Genomic DNA, 23,906 nt, shown 5'->3' on the forward strand with positions numbered 1-23,906 from the left:
GGAAAACCAATGTAAATGGCAAATTACTGTTTCTAGATAGGACTATTAGGAAGTACAAACATTTTAGATCATAAAATGTAAACGAAAAACAGAATTATGGGCTTTGTATATCTAAAACATTGCCCCCTTAAGTCAATCACCTGTGCCTACTGTCATTTATTTTCTGCTAGTATTTGATCCCCTAGTAACAGAAACAGGGAAGGAGAAAAGGATGTTTTCTGGCTTCTGCTGATGGCTGCTATTCTGTTTGGCAAAGTGAAGCTACAAAGAGACAAATGATGAAAAAGTAGCCTGGGAAGCTTGTTTATTTGGAATATGTGGAGACCTCCCATGCATCTCTGTGCTGTTAAGATTTCTGTTCTTAGAACAAGCAATACTCAAGGTCATTAAAAGGCCAACATAGTTAGATGAGTTATTTGATACCCATAAATACGGGTAAAGGCCAAGAGGCTATGCTAGTGATCATTTTGCAAAACTGCTTAAGAGACATTTCAGAGAGTGTCCAACTCCAGGACTTGAGAGCACAGGATCGATGTCCAGTATCCAAGTGGGAAAATATGCTTTGTATTGCTTTAAAAATAACTTGGTGATGAAATGTGGTCAATAAAAGCAAACCGGAACTCTAGGAACATACGAAATACAGGAAACAAATATCTTTTGCAGTGCCAAGAGGGGCAATAAAAGTTCAGATTCATGAACTGGAAGTAAACTTCATGAATTGATCATTCTTATCTGGAGATTTTTTTTTTTTAAGATTTTATTCCTTTATTTGAGAGAGAGAGAATGAGAGAGGAAGCACATGAGAGGGGGGAGGGTCAGAGGGAGAAGCAGACTCCCCGCTGAGCAGGGAGCCCGATGCAGAACTCGATCCAGGGACTCCAGGATCATGACCTGAGCCGAAGGCAGTCGCTTAACCAACTGAGCCACCCAGGCGCCCTGGAGATTTTTTTGTATTCATGATTTACTTCACACTTGCACCAAAATAGTTGTATTAACCTACTGCATGTTATTTTTCAACTTAAAGGAATGAACTTAGTCTCTTCTTAAAATAGTATAAATTATAACTCCAGTATAAATATAGTGTACAACTGATTTGTGGGAGTGTATAAAGAAGTAATACTCACCCAATGTTGGGAGTTAAAGTGATATGAAATGTTTCTAAAGATAGAGGCAACTTCCAGCCGCGCTGCTACTGGGGGAGGACGGAGGAGGATGTCGTTGGAAGGGAGCCGTTGCCTCCTAGAGCCCTTAAGCATAGGAGCCTGAAATACCCAGCTCAGGACAAGAAGTCTGGAATGGGTGCTGTGAAATGGTTAACAGTTGGCCCTATTGACCCTTTCTCTAGGAGCTACAGATGTGTGTGGTACATGTAAGAATTAAGTCTGAAAGAAAACTTGCATGTTATTTTGAAACATCTTAGTGCAAATTGATTCCCCACATTTACAACTGAGACCCAACATCCCTGATTTTTTTTAAATCAATGGAATGAAGTTTAAAGACCTCTTCAAAGTTAGATCAAGACCTCTCATAAATGTATGCTTGTTTTGACTGTGAATTTGAGGAGTTTGACATTTAATAATTAAAGTCCAAAATGAAACTCTAGAATAGCATATGAACTAAAATTACCAAGGCCTGTGCCTGTGTCACCCCATCATTTTGTATGTGGTGTTGACATTTCCTCTTAGAGAACCACATTTGGATCCCACTGTGAGGCAGAGCCACATGCCCTAACAAAATATATTTGGTTCATTGGCTCACCAAATTTTCCTTATGACTTTCCTTCCTAAGTTATTTAGCAAGTTTTTATTGAGTACCTACTATGGGCTTGGGCGCCATGCTGCTCTGGACATTGAGTAGTGAACCAGATAGACATTGGTCCCTTATTCATCTTTTATATTCTATTGAGGGGAGATCACTGAAACAAAATTTCTTAGTTGGAATTTGGTGATTGTCTCAAAGCCTCTACCCAGTTTTTCTGACCCCTCTGACTCCTCCCCTGTCTTTCTGAGAATGCTCAAGGCTACCCAAGATGCACCAGAAACTGTCTCGTGCCTCATTGCCATTTGGGTCTCCTTTTCAAGTCAAGGCTCCATAGGAACAGAAACTTTATATTGCTTTGCAAGTTCAAAGTGCTGTTACCAACCCCATCTCATGTAATCCTCAACAACAAAGTAATACAGAATGGCCTCCATTTTACTGGTGAGAAAAACTACTGAATCTCCTAAAAATGGATGGATTTATTTAGATTTGAGCCCAGGTCTCCTGATTTCAGATCCTGTGCTCTTTTTGGCTCACTTGGTAGTTTTGAAACCATGCTTCTCAAAGCCCTTCGAGTCTTCTGAAGAAGTCTTGTGAGAAAGCCTGAGTGGATGGAGCCCTTCCTTGTCCCCCTACTTCAGCTGAAGCAGTCCACTTTCATCCGTTTTTCATTTTAGGCTTTCATTCAAGATTTAGTCTGAAGATTCCTTAAGAAAAAGTTCAACCAGCACTCGACTTCACCAATCCACTTCTACAACCATCTACCAATGGGGGATCACTAGGTCACATCCTTGAGTCTAGCCAGAACCTAGTACCTCTAGGCATAGTCATGGTCATTGCACAACTAAGCAACAGTGAGGCAAGATATAACACAGTGGTTCCGAATCCCCACTCTGGAGCTAGAATGCCTGGGCTACTACTCACCACGAACTATGAGCCTTTGGGCAAGTCAACCTCTCTGTATCCAAATTTCTTCAACTGTAAAACAGAGGTAATAATAGTTCTTCAAAAGACTATTGTGAACGGGCGCCTGGGTGGCTCAGTCAGTTCAATGCTGGATGGACTCTTGATTTCAACTCAGGGCACGGTCTCAGGGTTGTGAGACCGAGCCCCACAGTGGGCCCCGTACTGGGCGTGGAGCCTGCTTAAGATTCTCTCACTCCTCCTCCAGCACATGAACACCCTCTCTCTCTCTTTAAAAAAAAAAAAAAAAAAGACTATGGTGAAAATTAAATGAATTAGCATATGTTGAAGAAAAAAAACCCAAAAAGCTTGGAACAGTCCTCAGCACAATTACCACTGCACGGACCCCATAGCGTGCCTCCCTCTCACTTCCAACAGAAAGCAGTACACTGTTAAGTTTAGATTGTTTTGTTAAAAGCAAATTGCTGAATTTCAGTTCCATTCAATAGACAGGAAATAAAGTCAGTTTGTCTCATGGAAAAGGATGAGTCTTATAAATCTGACTTTTTTATTTTTAGGCATGTATGGGAAATTATTACTGACAGGAAAATGAGGCTGAATCCAGTAAAATTCCACAGGTTTCATTATACTCCAAACAAAAACTGATTACTTAGGTATAAAGTAACTTTTACACACCTCTAACAGGGTGACAAAAACAGTACATAGATGCTACTCACAAAAGGGCTGTATTCCCAAACCAAAAGTTGTAATGAACCCAAGTCGGCTTTCACTGAGGCAACCTAACAGAAGATGAAGCTGATCCTGAAAGTGTACTTAGGGCCACCCTGAGCCCCATAGGCGGCTTTCGTATCTCTGAACCAAGAGGGATGGAGCACAGCATCGATGGGGTAGGATGAAAGGCAGGTTGGAAAGGGGTGGGAGCTCCCAGCAGGTTTCACAGCAGGGAGGGAGATCTGCTATTAGCAGAACAGAAGGGCTTTGTAGACAAAAAAAAGGCAGGCAGCAGGGATCTGTGTATAGCTGATTCACCTTAAGTACCTGTCATCTCCTTCCTGTACAACCTCAGGTTACAGATCTCTCTAACTCAATGAAATACAAGAGATCTCGCTCTTTAAAAAAATACTTGTAGGGACACCTGGGTGGCTCAGTCGGTTAAGCGTCTGCCTTCGGCTTAGGTCATGATCTCAGGGTCCTGGGATCGAGCCCCGCATAGGGCTCCCTGCTCAGTGGGGAGTCAGTTTCTCCCCCTCCCTCTGCCCCTACCCCCAGCTCATGCTCAGTCTCATTCTCTCTCTCAAATAAATAAAAATTTTTAAAAATCTAAAAAAAAAATACTTATAAATTTGTTATTTGGAACTCTGGACGTTTTTCATTGGAATAATGTTCTAAATGATGGTTAGTTTCCAGGTTAGCTCCAACCAATGTAGTCCATAGTATAGCTGAAATATTCATGTTAACAGTTTTTAAAAGAAAACAAAATAATACCTTTTTTTTTTTCCTAAAAACTAAAGCAAGAAAAATAGAGTTGAACAAGACTAGTTTATCTTATATACTGATGCTTGAAGAAAAGCAAGCTTGGGGCACTTGGGTGGTTCAGTTGGTTAAGCATCCAACTCTTGATTTTGGCTCAGGTCCTGATCTCAGGGTGGTAAGACTGAGCGCCACCACCCCACCACCCTCCCCAAGTCGGGGCTCCATACTGGGTGTGGAGCCTACTTAAGTTTCTCTCTCTCCCACCGCCCCTTCCCCCCTCCACCCCAGCTCACTCTCCTTCTCGCAAAAAAAATAAAATAAAAAAAGATTTTTAAAAAAGAAAAGCAAGTTTAATTACAGAAAAAGAATGAGTAGATACAGACTTGTCCCATTGAAGGAAACTTCTGGGGCCTTCCCTTAAAGGCTGCAGGTGGTGATAGGATCGGAATTTGTTTTACTTGATTTTCCTTTAAATTCGGGTTTTATTTTTCTTATGATAGAAACAATACTTGTTCAAAAAAAAAAAAAGAAACAATACTTTTTCGTGGTAGAAAATGGAAATGAGCCGATAGGAAAAAGTAAAAAATCGCCATCCTCCCACTATCCAGACAGAACACTCATATAAGTTCCCTGGGCTGCTTTTCAATGTCTATAGTGATATTTAAATTAAATGCCTTTCTTTTTCTTTTTTTTTTTTTTTTACAAAAACAAGATTATACTATGTATACATCTTTGTACTATGTTTTCTCACGTAACATTCTTGAATGATTCCTATGTTAATATGTATTCATTCACATCATCATGTTAATTACTAAGTGGTATTTTATGTGATGGTTGTACCATACATTAATCAATCTTATATTGCAGACATATCAGTTGTTCCTACTTTTTTGGCTCTGATAATGGTTTAGCTGCCATTAACATTTTTGAAATACATTTTTGAGTGCTTGTATAACAATTTCCTTAAAATAAAGTCATAAAAATGAAATTGTTTTATCAATAGATAAGCATACTTTTTAAGAGTTTTTGATAAATGTATTGCCAAATTCCCTTCCATAAAGACTAAAATCTTACACATCCACACCAACCCCATGTGAGTGTCTGTTTTCCCATGTATTAAACATTGAGTGTTATCAAGGAACTGGTTCTCTTTTTTTTATATCAAATTCACTTCAAATTGTATGGAATAACAAACAAATTGTAAATTATTTAAAAAAAAAACAATAAATGTTAGGGAGCCCCTGGGTGACCCAGTTGGTTAAGCAACAGACTCTAGATTTCAGCTGGTGTCATGATCTCAGGGTCATGAGATTGAGCACCACCCACTCAAACCCCCCTTTCATTGGGCTCCATGCTGGGTGTGGAGCCTGCTTAGGATTCTCTCTCTCTCCCTCTGCCCCTCCCCGCCGCTGCTCATGCTCTCTCTAACAATAACAACAAAACAAAAAACAAAAACCACTAAATGTTAGAATATATGCAGTTTTAGAAATTCCTCATAGTATAATGGATCATATTTTTCAAACTTGCATCAGGTGGAATTCCCCAAAAGACAAGTCCCTTAAGATCTTTTCATTTTTTTAAAGATTTTATTTATTTGGGATGCCTGGGTGGCTCAGTGGGTTAAGCGTCTGCCTTCGGCTCAGGTCATGATCCCAGGGTCCTGGGATCGAGTCCCAAATCAGGCTCCTTGCTCAGCGCGGCGCCTCCTTCTCCCTCTGCCTCTCCCCCCAGCTTATATGTCTTCTAACAAATAAATAAAAATAAAGGCTTTATTTTTTAAAAAGATTTTATTTATTTGACAGGGAGAAAGAGAGAGAGAGTGCCTGTGCACACAAGCAGGGAAAAGGGCAGAGAGGGAGGGAGAGGGAGAAACAGACTCCATGCTGAGCTCGGATCCCCATGGGGCTCGACCCCAAAACCCCGAGATCTTGACCAGAGACAAAATCAAGAGTCGGCCGCTCAACTGACTGAGCCACCTGGGCACCTCAAGATCTTTTCATTTTTAACTTGATGGTAAAGACTTAAAATTTGTTCTCTTTTCCCCATTACTTACACCTACCAACTTTTGTCTGGACATCTCTATGTGCTAACAACTTTGGATTCATTAATTCATTTATTCAGTGAATTGGGAATATAAAAATAATACAGGGTTTAAATGCCCCAAATACTACCCCCACGTCTCACAATGTCTCTCTTTGCATTCTTCTCCCTTTCCCTACTCCAGACTCAGAAGAAAAAGTCCTCTCCTCTTTCGAGGTTTTTCCTCCACCTGGGTCTTACTCCCCCCTCTCCCCATGTCCTTTGAGACTGGAAACTTGTTCTGTCCTTTAGTGTCTACTCTCTGTTTATGGTTCTGTTCCTCCATCTAGAAATATTGACCCTTGACCCTAGCTCCCTCTCCCTATCATTCTGCGTTTTCTCCTTCCACCCTCCGACATCATTAGGAAAGAAAGGTCTCCACCTCTTTATCTCCCAGCCACTCTTCAATTCACAACCATCGAGCCTCCTCTAAAACCTCCCTAAGTGTGATGACTACGGAGCTGGGACAAGAAGCTCTGAACTTGCTTTGAGGAGCCTGCTGACAGCTTCTAGCTTCCACACCTTTTCATCTGCAATCCTGAAGCCACGCTCGGAGGCCACCCTCCCTATCTCACAGTCAGTGACCGAACGTGGTGGGGGTACTAGAGTTGGACAAATTCTGCTCCCTTCAGGACTCCTGGAATGGGCAATCCTTGTGGGAAACTCCCCGTTGGCCAGGCCAAGACTTTCCCAGACTACGGTCTGCGTCGCTCTCTACTCAGCCTCCTTCCTTCCGTCTCTCCTCTTACACCTGTCAGATCTGCATCGCACCATGGTCCAAAGACCTTCGCTGCTAGATTACGGCTCCCTCCTCTTTTATCCTTCACAGGCATTACCCCTCTTGTATGTCCCATTCCGTCTGGGCATCTTCTTGAAGGACCTGAACAGATGTGCGGTGATCACCAACTTTCCTGATTGCCCCTGAGCTGTTTTCTGTCCTCTCGTGAAGTCTCACTGCATTAAACCCTGTGACTCAGTTTCAGATTGCTTTCCTCCCATAGCTTCCACGATACAGTATTTTCTTTTTTTTTTTGTTTAAAGATTTTATTTATTAATTCGAAACACAGAGATATATACATAGAGAGAGAGCACGAGCAGGGGGAGAGGCAGAGGGAGAACAGGCTCCCCACTGAGCCAGGAGCCAGACGTGGGGCTCGATCTCAGGACCCTGGGATCATGACCCAAGCCGAAGGCAGATGCTTAACCATCTTAGCCACGCAGGCGCCCCCACGATACAGTATTTTCTACTTCTCCTCCTTCCTCCCCCCATCATCTTAACTCTTTCTGTGGTCTTTCCTTTCTACATCCAATCCTTAAATACTGGTTTTCCTTAAGAATCTATCTGTGGCCCTCCACTCTTTCTCTGCACAGGTTCTGTCTCAGTGATGAAACTGATTATCAGAGTTTTAACCACGATCATTGCCGATGACTCACAATCTATCTCCCATTCAGGATTCTCTCCTGAGCTCCAAAGCCAAATATCCAACTGCCGACTGGACACGTCCACTCTGATGAGTTAAGCCAGATACACTGATTTTGGCCTTAATCCTATCTACTCCCTTGTATTAACTTCATACCAATCACTCACAAGGAAACTTGAGACTTATTCTCGACAACTCCTCTTCCATCAGCCCCCATATCCAATTTGATTTGATGGTCTTGTCCTTGAAACAGGTCACATCTGTCACTGCCCACTGCAGTTCTGCGGTGACTGTCTCGGTTTAAGCCTTCGTCATCTTTAACCAAGATTTTAAAAAACGACCTTTTAATGGTTTTCCTTCCGCCAGCCTTTCTCCATTCCTAACCACACTGTGGCCAAAGGGATTTCCTGAAATGCAAATGGATCATATAAGGGACAGTACGATGCAGAAGTAAAGCATAAAGGCTTCAGCTTAGGATGAATCTAAGTTCAAATCCTGACTCTGCCTCTTATTGATTGCGTAACTACGGACAATCACTTAATAGTTCTAAGCCCCAGTTACTTCATTTGAAAAATGAAGATTAATAATAGTATCTACCACAAAGAAACGTTGTGAAGATTAAATAAGATAATAAACATAAGTTAATTGGTGGAAGATATATGGTCAAAATATGTTGTTTAACTCATTTCTTTTATTAATTGTTGTTATTTTTTAAGTAGGCTTACACCCAGCGTAGAGCCCAATGTGGGGCTTGAACTCACAACCCTGAGATCAAGACCTGAGCTGAGATCAAGAGTCAGACACTTAACTGACTGAGCCACCCAGATGCCCCTTTTATTATTTCACATTGTTCCTGAAAACTCTTCAGTGGTTCCCCAGTGCTATAATGATTACATTCAAAACCCTTAGCATGGTATGATTTTTGCCTCAGTTTCCTCCCTGTCTCTTGGCAGGCACCTTTTCAAACTCTATCCTTCAGTCCCAACCATACTGAAGCAATTGCAATCCCACAAGTGGGTCATGAATTCTTGAAAATCGTGCATTTATGAAAAAGGGCTTGGGCCCTGAAACGGATTGGTATATAAGCCTTTGAATTTGGTCCCCGGCTCTTTCTTTCTGCTCAGGCATTCTTCACATGGGGTTTTGTTCTGCTTGTCCCTAATGTTACAGCAATGATGGATTTGCACCCACCAGCTTTTTTTTTTATTCCAGACAGGAAGAAGATGGACAAAAGGCAGAACACATGCCAGGTAAGCTGACCTCTTTTAAAAGAGCTTTTATAGACATGCCACCCAGCAATCTTGTTTATATCCCATTGGCCAGACTGTGCTGCGTGGAAGTTTAGCAAATACAGTTTTCTGGCTGAGCACACTAGTGCCCAAACCCAAAAAAGGGCTTTATTAATAAGAGAAAAAGGGGAAATGACTTTTGAGTAGACAACCACAAAGGGAATAGGAAAACTGGAGGGAAGCCTATAAAGGTAAGAATCACTGAAGGAGAAGCAGGATTGGGGAAGGAAATGTTTGGTTTGGATATATCAGTTTGTAGATGCCACTAATCCAGGTGGAAATGTCACCAAAAAAATTGGAAAAGAATGAAAAATTGTTTTGGTTCAGTAACAGCGTTGTAATGTGTTCTGATGTCATTGGTTAAAAGGAGGTGATGACCATAAAGCTGAGCAGGAAAATATTCAGTTTTGCCAACAAAGAGGCTTGTCCCAATTTTGAACAGGAAATAGTAGTAAAAAGATCAGTCGGCATCCATTCAGTCTATTCCAAATCTGAAGTTCCAACCTCTGCTGCTGTCTTTTTTCTTTTTTTTTAAGATTTTATTGATTTATTTGTCGGGGAAGGCGAGAGAGCACAAGCTGGGGGAGTGGGTGAGGGAGAAGCAGGCTCCCTGCCGAGTAGGGAGCCCCATGCGGGACTCGATTCCAGGACCCTGGGATCATGACCTGGGCCGAAGGCAGACGCTTAATGACTGAGCCACCCAGACATCCCTCTGCTGTCTTTAATAAAAACTGTTACAGGGGCGCCTAGGTGGTACAGTCGGTTGAGCATCGGACTCTTGGTTTCGGCTTGGGTCGTGAGATGGAGCCCCTCATCTCCACGCTCAGCGGGAAGTTGGCTGGGTTTTCTCTCTCCCTCTGCTCCTCCCCCCCTCAAATAAATAATCTTTTTTTTTTTAATTAGAAGATAAAAACTGTTACAATCGATACATTCTGCTGAATCCAGGAAAAAGTTTCTTTGCCTAGAAGTGATTAGCACATAATTAGCCATAGCAAAGACTCTGTGTTATTTTGGAAAGATCATGATATTTTGGTTCAGAGAGCCTCAGGTTTGCCATTTGTGAGCAGGGTGGCTCAGCAGAATGGTTTTCTCATTTGGGAAGCAGGGATAAAGTACTTCTAAGATTGTAACTAGGATCAAATAGATAACGCCTGAAAAATGCTCTATGTACTATAAAATGTTATGTAAAAGAAAGATATTTTTCCTTTTGTAACAATTTGCAGAGTAGGGTAACTGAGCACTCCAGATGGCAGTTGACTTTTCTCTAAGATTTGAAGTAAGTTCACTACCTAACTGATTAAATAAATTCTGTCGGGTGAATTTCTGTTAAATCGAGGGTATTTCTAATGAAAGTGTGTGCATGCATACACGTGTGTGTGTGTGTGTGTGTGTGTGTGTGTGTGTGTGTTGCGAACTCGACGAATACACCAGCATATTCATTAACTACAGAAAGCTTTTCTCATGACTGAAATCCTGAGAATGTGGGCATCCACAGCCTGGAAGAGTCCCCTGTATTTCACTGGGGGAAAAAATAATCACCAGTGGTCGGGGCATGCAAGAGAGCTACACTTGAGGAGAATCCAATCTGTAGGAAGATTTAGAAAGTAATGAAGTGCAGTTCCTGACCTAGCACATATTGTCTCTGAAATCCCTGAGTAAAGACCGGAGGCTTCACCTGTTTTTCACTGTCAATTGCCTCAAGCTATAAATAGGTCTAAGCCTCATCTCTCTCCTTTTAGCAGAGAAGGGTCGGATTACAGGTGCAAAGCAAAATCACAAAATGAGTGTCAGGGTATTTTATACTGTCAGGCAGTCATCCCCACAGCCTCCACTCTCCTCCTTTCTACTGTGCTATCCTAGAATCCTGGACCCCGGCAACAATGCCTCTGTTGAAACTTGCAGGTAGGTGTGCAAAAGTGTTTGGAGAGCTCGATTCTTTTAAATGCAACCATTCCTTTAAGTATCTTGTCAGCTTTGATGATCCTTTCTTTAGGGTCAGAGTAGCTTTGATAATACTTTTCAGGAAGAAGCAAGGCATGATTTTCAAGGATTTTTTTCTTTTTCGTTTTGGAAGGGAGGTAATTTCCTAAAACTGTATCATGTGGTAGCATCTTGGATGATCCCAGTTTGGAAACTGTGGAAGATATTTAAAATCGACTCTGATCATTTAAACAAAGCTGGTGCCGTCACCTTTCTGAGAGGGGTCCCCTACAATGTCTCTAGCTAGAGGATTAGTTGACAACCACGAGCATAGTGGAAATATTAACCCAATCACAATCCAGGTTTGTACACATAGTAACTTTTAGAATAATAATGTTGTTTTCATTACAAAAGAAATACATGTCTCCTATGAAATAAGAAAGAGAAATTGCACTGAAAATAAAAGTAATAACACTCATGTAGAGAACGCAGAACATTTAGGAAAGTAGTAGTAAGAAAAAAACAGTCACCATCCCATCCTCCAAAGATACCACTTTTCACATGTCAATTTATTTTCTATGCAAATTTAAAGAATTTTTAAAAGCATTGTTATGATTATTTCATACATGTCACTTAATATCCTGCCATTTTCTGGCTTAACACTATGACTTAATCATTTACCATAGTTTTTTAAACTCTCCCTAAACATCATTTTGAATGGCTGTGTAATATTCTAATTTTCTTAACTAATCCCTTAGGTTCTTTACAGTTTGGGTAAGTATAATTATACTCTGGGAACAATATTTGCCCCTAAAGCTTTTTCCGTTTTTAAGGATGAAAATCAGTAGGATAGATTCTCAGTAATGGCTGTTTGGTAGGTGTTACTAAATTGTTTACCAGATGTGCTTTTTTGTAAGCATTGTAAGAGAGTTTCCATTTCTCTAGATCAGATTTCTTTAAAATCACATTTTACAAAGGGTACCTCTTTAAGATTATAAACATAAATTTAAAGAGCCATATTAGAAAGGAAAAAAAAAGAAAGGGATGTGTACTGGCCATATTCCTAGGGGTTTCAATGGCAGCAAATTGTAGGTAAATGGAAGAATGAACTATAATATCACATTCCACCACACCCCTTTCTTGTACAGTCTACACCTTTCTATTCCAAAGCACCGATTAACAGCCACTATGATTTCTGAAAGTTGTTTATATATTTTATCTTGTTTTATTTTACTTCATACAGCTAAAGAAAAACGTGAGTATTTTGGACTATTTTTCCTGCTATTTGCCAAAGGATCAATTAAAAAATGATACTATTCATTAATTCAGAAACATGAGTATTTTTCAGCAGTGTTTATTAAATGATACCATTGAAAGCCAACAAAGATTAATAATGACCAGGGGTGCCTGGGTGGCTCAGTCGGTTAAGCGTCTGCCTTCATTCAGCTCAGGTCATGATCCCGGGATCCTGGGATTGCGCCCCGTGTAGAGCTCCCTCCTCAGTGGGGAGTCGGCTTCTCCCTCTGCCCCTCCCCCTGCTTGTGCTCTCTCTCTCTCTCAAATAAATAAATAAAATCTTTTTTTAAAAAGATCAATAGTGACCATAGATATTCCATAGCATTGCAAATGAACTCACGGATTTTCTGGACTCCAAAAAACCCCCATTTTTTAAAGAGAATTTCATGGGGCGTTTATTTGATGTTTTAAAATAAACTGATGTTCGGGGCGCCTGGGTGGCTCAGTCGTTAAGCGTCTGCCTTCAGCTCAGGTCATGGTCCCAGGGTCCTGGGATCGAGCCCCGCATCGAGCCCCGCATCGAGCCCCGCATCGAGCCCCCCATCGAGCCCCGCATCGGGCTCCCCATCGGGCTCCCCGCTCCGCGGGAAGCCTGCTTCTCTCTCTCCCGCTCCCCCTCCTTTTGTTCCTGCTCTCACTGTCTCTCTCTGCCAAATAAATAAAATCTTTAAAAAAATAATAAAATAAAATAAACTGATGTTCTTCTTTAGATATAGATTAGCCAAGGGGGTCTATTGAGTCTTGCCTTAGGAAATCCTTAGCTCCAAAGCGAAACATTTCATGGTAAATTTTTGTGACCAGATAAAATAAAAATCTCACTTTAAATAAAACTGTAACTCTATGTTCCCCTCCATCTCAAATGAGACTTGTCCTTTAGTTGACGGATAGTAGGTCTGCCTCGGAGTTCCTCTACGAGATGAGATACGGCGGACAAAACACCTATGACCTGTCTTTCCTACACACTCCTACAGCACTGCTGAGAAATAAGCATGCTTTTCTGGACTGTTGAGCGAAGAGGCAAGCATGTTATTCCTTTTCTCAAGAATCTTGCACTTCCCATGTTAATAATAATAATTCCCAACTTATTTATAGTACTGTGTAGTTTTTAAAGTATTTCTTGTTTAATCTTTATAACAGTTCTCTGAAGTTGATATTATTATTAGCATTCCCCTGTTATGATGATGAACACTGAGACTCCCTTGTGATTATGTGGTTTGCCCAAGGCCATCCAGCCTCCACAGACACTTTTTCTCACTCCACTCCTAGTTCAGTGTTCTGGCTTCATCATTCTACTACTTGTTTCTATTCTCTTGTTGATTCTATATGTAAATGTAGATGTCCTATCCTCAAGATATTTCCATGCAGATGCTCCATTATTGCAAACGTAATATGCTCAAAAAAGAACTCAACAATTATCTATACAGATCCAAGGGAGTCATCTGTCCTTTATTCCATAAATTCAGACAGTCACCAAATCTTATCTCATCATCTTTCGAAATACCAGTTTCACTCTTTCCTTCCCACAATCATCACCACTCCCTGAAATATTTTTGAAAGGCAGAGTTCTTGAATTAGGAGTCAAGTTTCAGCTGTGGTTGCGTGAAGTCAAAACAACTGGTTGATTCAGTGGAAGGAAACATCAACCATATAATTTGGGGGCATCATGTAAACCACTTCTTGACAGTAGAGTTTCTACTTTTCAACTGTCTATAGTGGCTTAGGGAGATGCAACCTTAATAAAAACAATAACATTTAAAAATATGAAACAAATGGATATGTGCAGTCCTAGATAATGACTGCTTATTCCGGAAGAGCTGGATCTCGAGCAAGTAGGAGTTGGTTTCTGGGCATCCATTTCCCTGCTGTCCTTCCTGAGGCCTCCAGCAGCATTGCCACAGACCCACCATGACAAGCCAGTTACAGCCTCCTCCTCATCATCATCATCATAACCAGCTAGCCTATTTTTATTTGCCTTTCATGGTGCATGAAGCCTCTTCTAACTTCTGCTTGCCCTTCATCCTTGAGGCGTGTGTGCTTGCTTGTGATTCTCATGGAGGAAGGATACTAATTTCTGGGGATCAGTTGGTAGCGGGGTGGGGAAGTATCCTCAGACCATCAAATGTATCTACTTAGAGTTCCATTTGGTCCTTTGTAGATTGTGGTACTTGTCAAAGAACTACTCCAGAGCATCCAAACATGGTTTTCAATTTCAGGCAGTGCCTGAGTTTAATGAAGCAAATAGACACCTGAAGTTTGGCCAGTAGAGTAGATTTCTGTTGTTCTCCTGTGATAAGCCAGATGTTGAGAGCAGGATGACCTGACAGTGTTGGCGAAGTTATGAATCGATTGCTATCATTTCCAATGTATGCTTCAGCCTAAACTAAGTCATATCATTTATCATTTCCTTAATAGCCCAGAGTCAACCCTAAATGCCACATAGCTGTCTGACCAATGCTACCAAGTTGCATTATTCAGTCTGAAGTGGTGCTTTATCTTCTGTAAAGCATTTCCACATACATTACCATGACAGCTTATGAGTGAAGTCTTGTAGGTATTAGTCTTACCACTTTACAGATAAGGAAACTAAGACAGAGGAAGGTGAAGGTGTCGGTAAGCGCACAACAGACACTTGAGCACGTTACACTTCCTTAGGTTAAATCTGAAAATGTGGCATTTTGGAGACCTGTATAGATACTGATGGGGCAGTATGCATGCAGTTTGCTCTGTCATCATATGAAGAATGTTCCATCTTCTCCTGTTGCTTCAAATAGCTAGCTGTTTGCCAGTCTCATTATTTGCTACCTGCTCTTTTCCGGAAATACCAAGAGATTTTAGAAGTGTAAGAGGTAATGATGAAACAACTGGGTATGTGGAAAATGCAATGGAACTTAACAGAAGAACAGATACTTAATGGCCATCACCACCCTCTATGATGAAATTAGTTCTCTTACACCCAGAGAGTCTTGGGGTTAGTCATTGCCAAGCAAAAAGTCACCCCTCTACCCATTCTAAGAATGGGAATATTAAAGGATGCCTCAGTTGGAAGAGCATGCAACTCAATCTCGGGGTTTTGAGTTTGAGCCCCACATCGAGTGTAGTGATCACTTAAAATAAATAAATAAACTCAAAAAAAAGAAAGGATGGGCATATTAAAGCATGTAAAAGTAAAATTGGCTTTCTAAGGGTCATTCATTATGGAGGACCACGTGTCCACAAGAACTGGGACTCCCAACACTGGGTAGTAAATTTCAATGGCTCCCTTCCCCCACATACCAGCATATCCTCAAGTTTTCAGGATTTGAAATAATGTGTGAGAGAAACACAGTAGTTGCTCTATGAGGAAGAAAGACCCAAAGGACACATTTATTTCTCAGAACTACCTAGATCCCTGGTTCTCTTTAGGAAGAAAAACTCCAAGGACTGGCAATCCTATTCACATCTTCACAATCATCAGAAAAACTTCACCAATCTAATGAGAAGGACTATGTTGCATGATTACTATGAAGTCAGATTTAGCCCTGCCAGAAACAGGTGATCTTAGATTAAGTGCTAGTCCTGCAAGAAGCCAATCCCATCTTTAGGACCTCCTGAGATGTGCTGTGAGAATCTGACCTGTGTCTCTGAGAATGGATTTCCAAGCTACCCACCCAGAAACCTCTGAAGAGAGAGCAGGCATTGAGCTCCAACACGTTTCTGGGACACTGGTTAGGTATAGGGGAGCCATGCTCTCAGGGCAGTCCTTACCCATAGCAGGAACTCTCTGATGACCTCTGACAAAGGGCTTAAATACTAACTCATGAAAACCTCTTTTAGAAATTGATGATGCATTACGTAGCTTTGCTGAAAAAGTGTTTGCCTCTGAAGTCAAAGATGAGGGAGGCCGTCATGAGATTTCCCCCTTTGATGTGGATGAAATCTGCCCAATTTCTCATCATGAGATGCAAGCACATATATTCCACCTGGAGGCCACGTCCACCTCTATAAAAGACAGGCGGTAAGCGGTGTAAGGGGAATGTTGGGACACTGGGACACAGGAAGGGGAAATGTCAGGGCAGATAGTTCACTGTGCCAGAGCTAAAAATTCTTCCCTCTCCCCAAGACCCCCCACCCCAGCACTGTATAAGCTAGGACAAGATTACCAATGACTCAAAAGAAGAGAACAGTAGACCTCCTGTGCTCATCGCATCTTCCTTCAGTTGAAACCTCCCTATCTACCCAATCAAGAGGACGTGAGCTCTATGCAAATTGTTCCAAACCACTGTGGGCTGATGGCTGCTGGGTACATACTCAGCTTACGCACCATGGTTCTAGAAACCAGAACACGAGAGCCTCATCTTCCGAGTTCGGTTCTAGCCAGCTTTAGCATTGTGCTATCTGATATGAATATTGCCCTCTGGTCAGGGTGACCTTCTCCAGGCCTCAGGGATACAACCCTCCATTTCTGCCCTCCTGCCCTGGTCCTCCTTTTCATATTATGTCTTTAAGGAAAGAACAACAATCCACCTTCTTGGGCATGCCCCATAGGACCTAACGTAAGTCTTGGGTCAAAGCAGAAACTCAATAAATACTCCTTGATCTGAGGAAGTAATATTGATTAAGCAACTTATAAGTTCCATACACTAAATCTCACCAAATTCTTATAAGGTGGGCATTATTACACTACTTTTTCAAGAGTTTAAGCTCAAGGGCTTAAGAACAAGCACAAAAAGACACAGGTAGTAACTGACGTAGCCTGTGCTTATTGTGGTACCCAGACTGCCCATCTGCCTGTGAAGGACAAGGTCATGCTGAAAGCCTTCTAGCATGTTCCCGAAGGCCCACTCTTCCAAGGGCTACCAGGAGGAAGGGAATACAGTCATGTGATACCTCTTCCCATATGGTTGGATCCTGTTTCTGACACCCCGCTGTCATTTTAATGTTCACCTTTTGTCCTCAAAATGAAATTGGACAGTGAAACCTCAATCTATCACAATGAGACTCCCAATGAAGCCAAAGTTAACTCCTTTTATTTTTTCATTTCAAACCCAGAAAAAAACGTTACCATGGACGGAAGACCATTAACTTGTCCATTCCCCAAAGTGAAACATCTTCCACCAAACTGTCCCACATCAACGAATACATTTCTTCAACTCCAACCTACCAGACCGTGCCTGACTTCCAAAGAGTGCAGATCACTGGAGATTATGCCTCTGGGGTGAGTCCCTCCTTGCCCCTCAGATGCAGCTGCTGGGAAGACACAGCTTGATTGTTTCAGCTTCCTTGCCTTCGTCCCCTTCCCACTGAGGAAGGTGTTAGTTAAGCCATGCTTTGTTATACTTCCTTATTGCCTCTCAGTACCAATATGCTAGACCTTCTATTTCTGTTTTGCTTTATCATCCCACATAATTTATCCTCCTTTTATCTCATTTGCTTGCACATGGAGAATATGTGGTAGAATGCAATGTGTGTTACGGAATACACTAGACAAATTTGGGCACAGGAGACGACGAGAACAGCTAGTGGGCTAGTCTCACTGAGGCTATCACAAAGTTGGACAGGGAGCCTTGGGAGGCACAGGGAGCTTTTGGGAAAAGATGGGCCCAGGGCAGCCCTAGACTAGAGAGAAGGGCTGCAGATAGCATAAACCAATCAAAGAAAGCAGATGGGAAGAAAGAGAGGGAGATGAGAAGAGTGGATTGCCCAGAGAAAAAAGGAAGATGAGAGGCTAGAAAATTCTAATGGGACTATTGTTTTTGTTTCACCAACGGTCATCTCCGATTTCACTACAGATGCTTACACAGTAGGTTATTGCCTGGAATAGACTCTAGTTATGCCACAGGGATAGTAAACTCATGTCACAAACAACTTGACCTGCCTGTCCTATCCAGAACAGTTGGGGACCTAATAAATCTCTGCCACGTGGACTTGCAGAATCAGCATCATATGGGTGAAACTGATGGTTAGCTATCAGTCTATGCTCCAAATATAGTTTTAATGACCCATCCTAAGCCCCCTTCTCATGTAACTGACCCCCTTAGGGTCAGTTCCAAGATACTTAAAAGTGACAGAGCAAGGAAACAAACATGATTCTGGTTTGTTCACTTTCCGTACGATAACATGGGTCCTCTGCAAATGGCAGGCGTTTTAGATAGTAAATAACTGAAAGCAGATGTTTAATAGAGAGAGGGAAAACAAAGATTGGAGACCTCTGGAGTTAAAAAAAGAAAGCCATAAAAATTAGGAGACAAACTTGATACCTCTGTACTTGGTAGGAATAAAAATAAAAAGAAGGAAGATTGGAGGGAGGATGTGAACCTTGTCCACAGAAGTCAGGGAGTAGCTGCTTCTCCTCTGAAAGCTGGAGGGCACCTGAAACCATGGCCTGGAGTCTTTGAAGAACCAGGTGCATTGCAGTACCTGTTGGCTGGATGTGGCTGAGCTGATGAGCAACACCCTACCGGGTTGTAGTCTATGCCCCATCGGTCTTCATCCTTGTAATTGAACAGAGAGGTAGGGGGATCAGGACTAAATTTCCAAGGCCATTAATCCCTGATAATCAATTGATGTCATTTAATCAGGTCTTACTGAGCACCTACTCTGCGCGAGCCATTGTGTGCTAAGTGCTGAAGACACCAAGGTGAATATCTTTTCCAGCTCTTATCCTAGAGAAGATAGACTGGTGGCCCATTATGTGGCAAAGGAACAAGCATGCCACATTAGAAGCAGACCCCTAGCTCTAGCACCTGAGCCAGACTTTCTTAGCCCAGGTCAGCAGGCCTTTAAAAAGAGTTCAACTGATCGGGATCAATATCTGGACCTCAAACACTGGGAACACTTACATTGGTCCCAGAAAGTCTGTGGGCTCTGATGATGAGCACTCAGCAATTTCAAGTTATGACTCCTTGGGTGTGCCAGGCTCAGCCAGGAGTCGGGGATGGCACATGGGAGAGGCCAGTTTAGGAAATTTCCGGCAGTTCTAAGAAAATGTTACTCCAGAATCTTGCTATTTTTAGCCATGGGTAAAATTCTCTTTGAAACCATCCAAAAGAGTGGAGTGCCTGGGTGTCGAAGTTGGTTAAGCATTCGACTCTTGGTTTTGGTTCAGGTCCTGATATCAGGGTCCTGGGATCAAGTCGCACGTCAGCTTTGTGCTCAGTGTGGAGTCTGCTTAAAGATTCTCTCTTCTCCCTCTGCCCCTCCCCGCACACTCTCTTTCTCTCTAAAATAAATAGATAAATCTTCAAAAAAAGTTTAAAACCATCCAAAAGAATGGATGATGTTCTGATCCATCTATAGCTATAAAAGGCGGTGTGTGCATGACAGGGTTGGAGGGATGTGTGACACTTTATTCATCCCCAAATATTTCCTTCACTGACCAAAAAGTAGTTTGAATTCTCAAATTAGAGTGACGTCATCTTTCAGTTGAGATACTACTGTCTTTAGAAGCCCATACATAAAAACTCCGTATGTTACCTGGAAGGAAGAAAGTATTCTCCATGTTAGAATGGGATCTTTTAATCACATTTGCTAGATAATCACTGCTTTCTGGCAAAACCCCCAAACAAGCACCAGACTATATAAGCAAAGTCTTGAAGAAGTGGTGAGTTTTAGTAGAAACGGAAGAGTTGGAAAAACTTCAGGACCTGCTCCCGGAGGAAGACCCAGGGCCCAAGTCAAGTAGGAAGCAGCCGTGTGGGCAGGCAAGGTTCAGCATGGGCAGCAACAACCAGGAGAGTGGGCTCGTACCAAAAACAAACTTAACCCGCTTCTTGGATTTTCACAGGAGCGACTCCTGATACTCTGACATTTTCTTGGCAGGTTACAGTTGAAGACTTCGAAATGGTTTGCAAAGGTCTATACAGAGCATTGTGTATACGGGAGAGGTATATGCAGAAGTCATTTCAGAGGTTCCCTAAAACCCCTTCCAAGTACTTGCGGCACATGGAGGGTGAGGCTTGGGTAGCAAATGAGAGCTTCTACCCAGGTAAGTGATTATCTTATGCAGTGTATGAAATAGATCTTTAGGTTTAACTACTAAATATCAAATATGCCCCTAGATTACAGTAGTCCCCCCCCATCCATGGTTTCCATGGTTTGGCTTTCTGTGGTTTCAGTTACCTGAGGTCAGCTGAGGTCCATAAGCAGATGATCCTCCTGATTTATTGTCACGTCTGTAGTGGCCTTATGCTACGTCACAATGCCTACATCAAGCACCTCACCTCCATCTCACGTAGGCATTTTATCATCTCACATGATTATAACAAGAAGGGTGAGTATAGGGCAATAAGATATTTTGAGAGGGGCACCTGAGGGCTCAGTTGGTTAAGCATCCAACTCTTGATTTCAGCTCAGGTCATGATCTCAGGGTCATGAGATTGAACCCCGTGTTAGGCTTTGTGCTCAGCGGGGAGTCTGCTTGAGATTCTCTCTCTCCTTCTCCCTCTGCCCCTCCCCCGTTCATGCTCATTCTCTCTCTCTCAAAATAAACAAATAAAATCTTTAAAAAAAAGAGACCATATTCACCTAACTTTTATTACAGTAAATTGTTATAATAGTTCTATTTTATTATTAGTTGTTGTTAATCTCTTACTGTGCCTAATTCATACAAAAACAAGTAAGTTGATAGAGCAGTAACCCATTAATAGGTATGTAGGAAAAGACATAGTATATACAGGGTTCGGTACTATCCACAGTCTCAGGCTTCCCCTGGGGGTCTGGGAACATATCCCCTGTGGATAAGGAGGGACTAGTGTAGAAGTAATCCAGTCTAAAAATATCATACTCCTCTTTGACTCCACTGTCTCTCCTGCCCACGTGCACAATCATATGATTAAGTCCGGATACTATCTCTCAAAATCTCCCCTCTTTGCTATTCCCCAGACCCTAATTTAGGCCTATGTTTCTCCTTGTCTGGATTACTGCCATAGTTTCTGACCTACTCTGTTAAATTCTAATCTCACTCCCTTTTGGTTCATATTCACTTTAGTGCCAATTACTAAAACAGATCTGAACATGTCCTTCTCCTAACAAAAACCTTTCATTGCTGCTCATTACCTACAAAGTTAAGTCCAGTCTTTAGCCTGGCATTCAAGGCCTACCATCAGCTGGCCTCCTAACTACATTTTATTTATTGATTTTTGGTCTTGCACCTTCATCCTGTTTATACATTTACCTTATCTACTCCACCTCTGTTCTGGTGGGAAGTATCTCCTGTCCTCCATTTGGTTCAGCCCTTTCCTGCCCCTGTACTGTTGTCCTTCTGTGCCCTGTGCCTGAACAGGGGAACAGTTCACTTTTTCTCTGTATGTTCCAATGTCCAGATCCAACCTCATCCTTCAATGTGCAGCCCAGATACTATCATTTCCTGTCTTCCTCTAACCTCTGGATAAATCTAAGCTATATGTTTTGACTTTCCATAGTACTTTATTTACATATCTCACTTTTTTACTTTCTGCCTTATATGAAGTTGAGTACCTATTTTCAATAATCAGATTTTAATAATTTCACAGATTTCCATTGTATAACAATTTATTTCACCAATTCTTACTTTTAGTCATTTAGATTTCTGACTTTTAAAAATTTATTTCCAATAAGGCTACAATAAATGGCTTTATATAAAAATCTTTGTGTAGTTGCTGTACATCTTTCAGAATATACTTCTAGGATTGAAATTTCAAAGGAGGCAAATATTAAAGTGTTTCTGAACTTCAGATTGTTATATCATTAAAGATTTCCAGTTCTGCCACTTCTTCTTTATAATTCCTTTTAATATTAAAATCATATTAAGCATGTATCCAGTTTGGTAATGCATCAAATCAGTTTACCTACTTTCTATAATATCGACATTTAGGATATCTGTTTTGCCTTTGTTTCTTCTAAATTATGCTTTGCCTCTCTAGGATGTTTAAGTATAAAGATTCGAAAATTAAGATTTGACACAGCAACATATTGTTTCACGTTTCTCATGTTCCCTAGCTCCCAGTTTTGAATAGAAAATGCGTGAGTTTTTCTTTCTATATTATTTTCCCCACACTGGCCATTAGTCATCACTTACAAACTGAAGACTTCCTGCTGCCTTGGGCACATACTTGTTGAAAGTAAAAGGCTAAGCGCATTACAGGCCGTGACAGCATGGAATTTGTTCTTGGCTTTCTTAGGTTGAAATTGTTAGCACTGGAAAGAAGGGGACATTTACCCACAAAATCCCTTCTCAATTCCTTTGGCAGACATTGTAAAATCGTAGGTGCTTTAGGGCGCCTGGGTGGCTCAGTTGGTTAAGCGACTGCCTTCGGCTCAGGTCATGATCCTGGAGTCCCGGGATCGGGTCCCACATCGGGCTCCCTGCTCAGCAGGGAGTCAGCTTCTCCCTCTGACCCTCTTCCCTCTCGTGCTTTCTATCTCTCATTCTCTCTCTCAAATAAATAAATAAAATCTTTAAAAAAAAAAAAGCAAAATCGTAGGTGCTTTAAAAGGTGGGTCATATAGTATAACAGGAACTATAATTCTTATAGTAAGAGTTTATTTTATATTTCCATTTATATTAAATCCAATCTAGGTGGAGCACAAAGGCTCTTTAGAGCAGTGAGACTATTCTGCATGATACTATAATGGTGGATATGTGTCATTATACATTTGTCAAAACCCATAGAATGTACAACCCTGAAAGTGAACTCTAAGGTGAACTATGGACTTTGGGTGGTTATGACCTGCCAGTGTATGTTCATCCATTTTAACAAACATACCACTCTGGTGGAGGGTGTGGATAGTGGAGAAGGCAGTGCCTGTGTGGGGGTAGGAGTATATGGGAATTGTGGACTTGGTGTTCAATTTTGCTATGAACCTAAAACTGCTCTAAGATATAAAGTCTATTAAAAAATAACTGCTCTAAATTAAGACTTATAGAAAAGGTTGGTTTTATTAAGGAAAAGATCCAAATTCTACTTTTTGACTGTAGTTTGACTTTTATCTCTATGCAATTATCTCATAAGCTAATAAAATGTTCTAAACAGAAAACCTTTGATAACCTACTGTAGTAGATAAAATTATTTGTAAGTACTACACCAATTATGTGAACAGTACTTCTAAAGAGCTGGGAAATCATTCTTACGCTAGAAACAATTTTACAGTTATTTTACACTACTAATTTAGTCACCTTTGGAAAATAATATAAAAATAAACTTTAGCTTAGCCCTGGATAATTATAACCTATGACGTACAGGATTCCAGACGAATGAGATCTTACAGCATTTCATAGTTTGGTTATTTTTATGCGGCCATTTACCTTACTTCTTGACCTATTACTCTGTGTTTTATTGAAAAAGTCTTTACCCCTCCTATGAAGAAAGGAGAAGACCCCTTCCGAACTGATGACCTCCCGGAAAACCTCGGTTATCATCTCAAAATGAAGGACGGTATAGTTTACGTCTATCCTAATGAGGCAGCAGCCAGTAAAGATGAGCCCAAGCCACTCCCTTATCTAAATATGGACACCTTCTTAGATGATATGAATTTTTTACTTGCTTTAATTGCCCAAGGACCTGTGTAAGTGTTTAATGATGGCTGACCTATTACTACTCCCACCACTACTTCTGCCGCCACCCCCACTACTACCGCCACCATCCGCGAATACTACTGCCACCACCACCCCAACTACTACCACCACACCCACTACTACCACCACCACCCGCGAATACTACTGCCACCACCACTACTACTGCCACCCCCACTACTACTGCCACTGCCACCACCCCAATACTGCCACCACCCC

At 41.5% G+C, this 23,906-nt stretch overlaps 1 protein-coding gene across 2 annotated transcripts in view; it reads left to right on the top strand.

Annotated features, from left to right (window-relative positions):
* The first annotated feature begins 10,809 nt into the window (after window positions 1–10,809).
* Window positions 10,810–23,906, top strand: part of AMPD1 (adenosine monophosphate deaminase 1) — a 32,110-nt gene continuing 19,013 nt past the window's right edge. Inside the window, exons 1-6 of one of the 2 annotated variants that reach the window (XM_025872604.2) lie at window positions 10,810–10,846; window positions 12,108–12,119; window positions 15,974–16,154; window positions 17,189–17,354; window positions 19,958–20,123; window positions 23,461–23,680. In XM_025872604.2, coding sequence (XP_025728389.2) covers window positions 10,825–10,846; window positions 12,108–12,119; window positions 15,974–16,154; window positions 17,189–17,354; window positions 19,958–20,123; window positions 23,461–23,680 — 767 coding nt within the window. In that variant the 5' untranslated portion in view covers window positions 10,810–10,824. The remainder of the gene's footprint in view (window positions 10,847–12,107; window positions 12,120–15,973; window positions 16,155–17,188; window positions 17,355–19,957; window positions 20,124–23,460; window positions 23,681–23,906) is intronic. The other variant, XM_073895992.1, reaches the window with a different exon arrangement.

Source organism: Callorhinus ursinus, unplaced genomic scaffold, assembly GCF_003265705.2.
Source record: "Callorhinus ursinus isolate GAN/ISIS: 27379988/994484 unplaced genomic scaffold, GSC_fseal_2.0 scaffold9, whole genome shotgun sequence".
In the NCBI taxonomy this organism is placed as follows: Eukaryota; Metazoa; Chordata; class Mammalia; order Carnivora; family Otariidae; genus Callorhinus; species Callorhinus ursinus.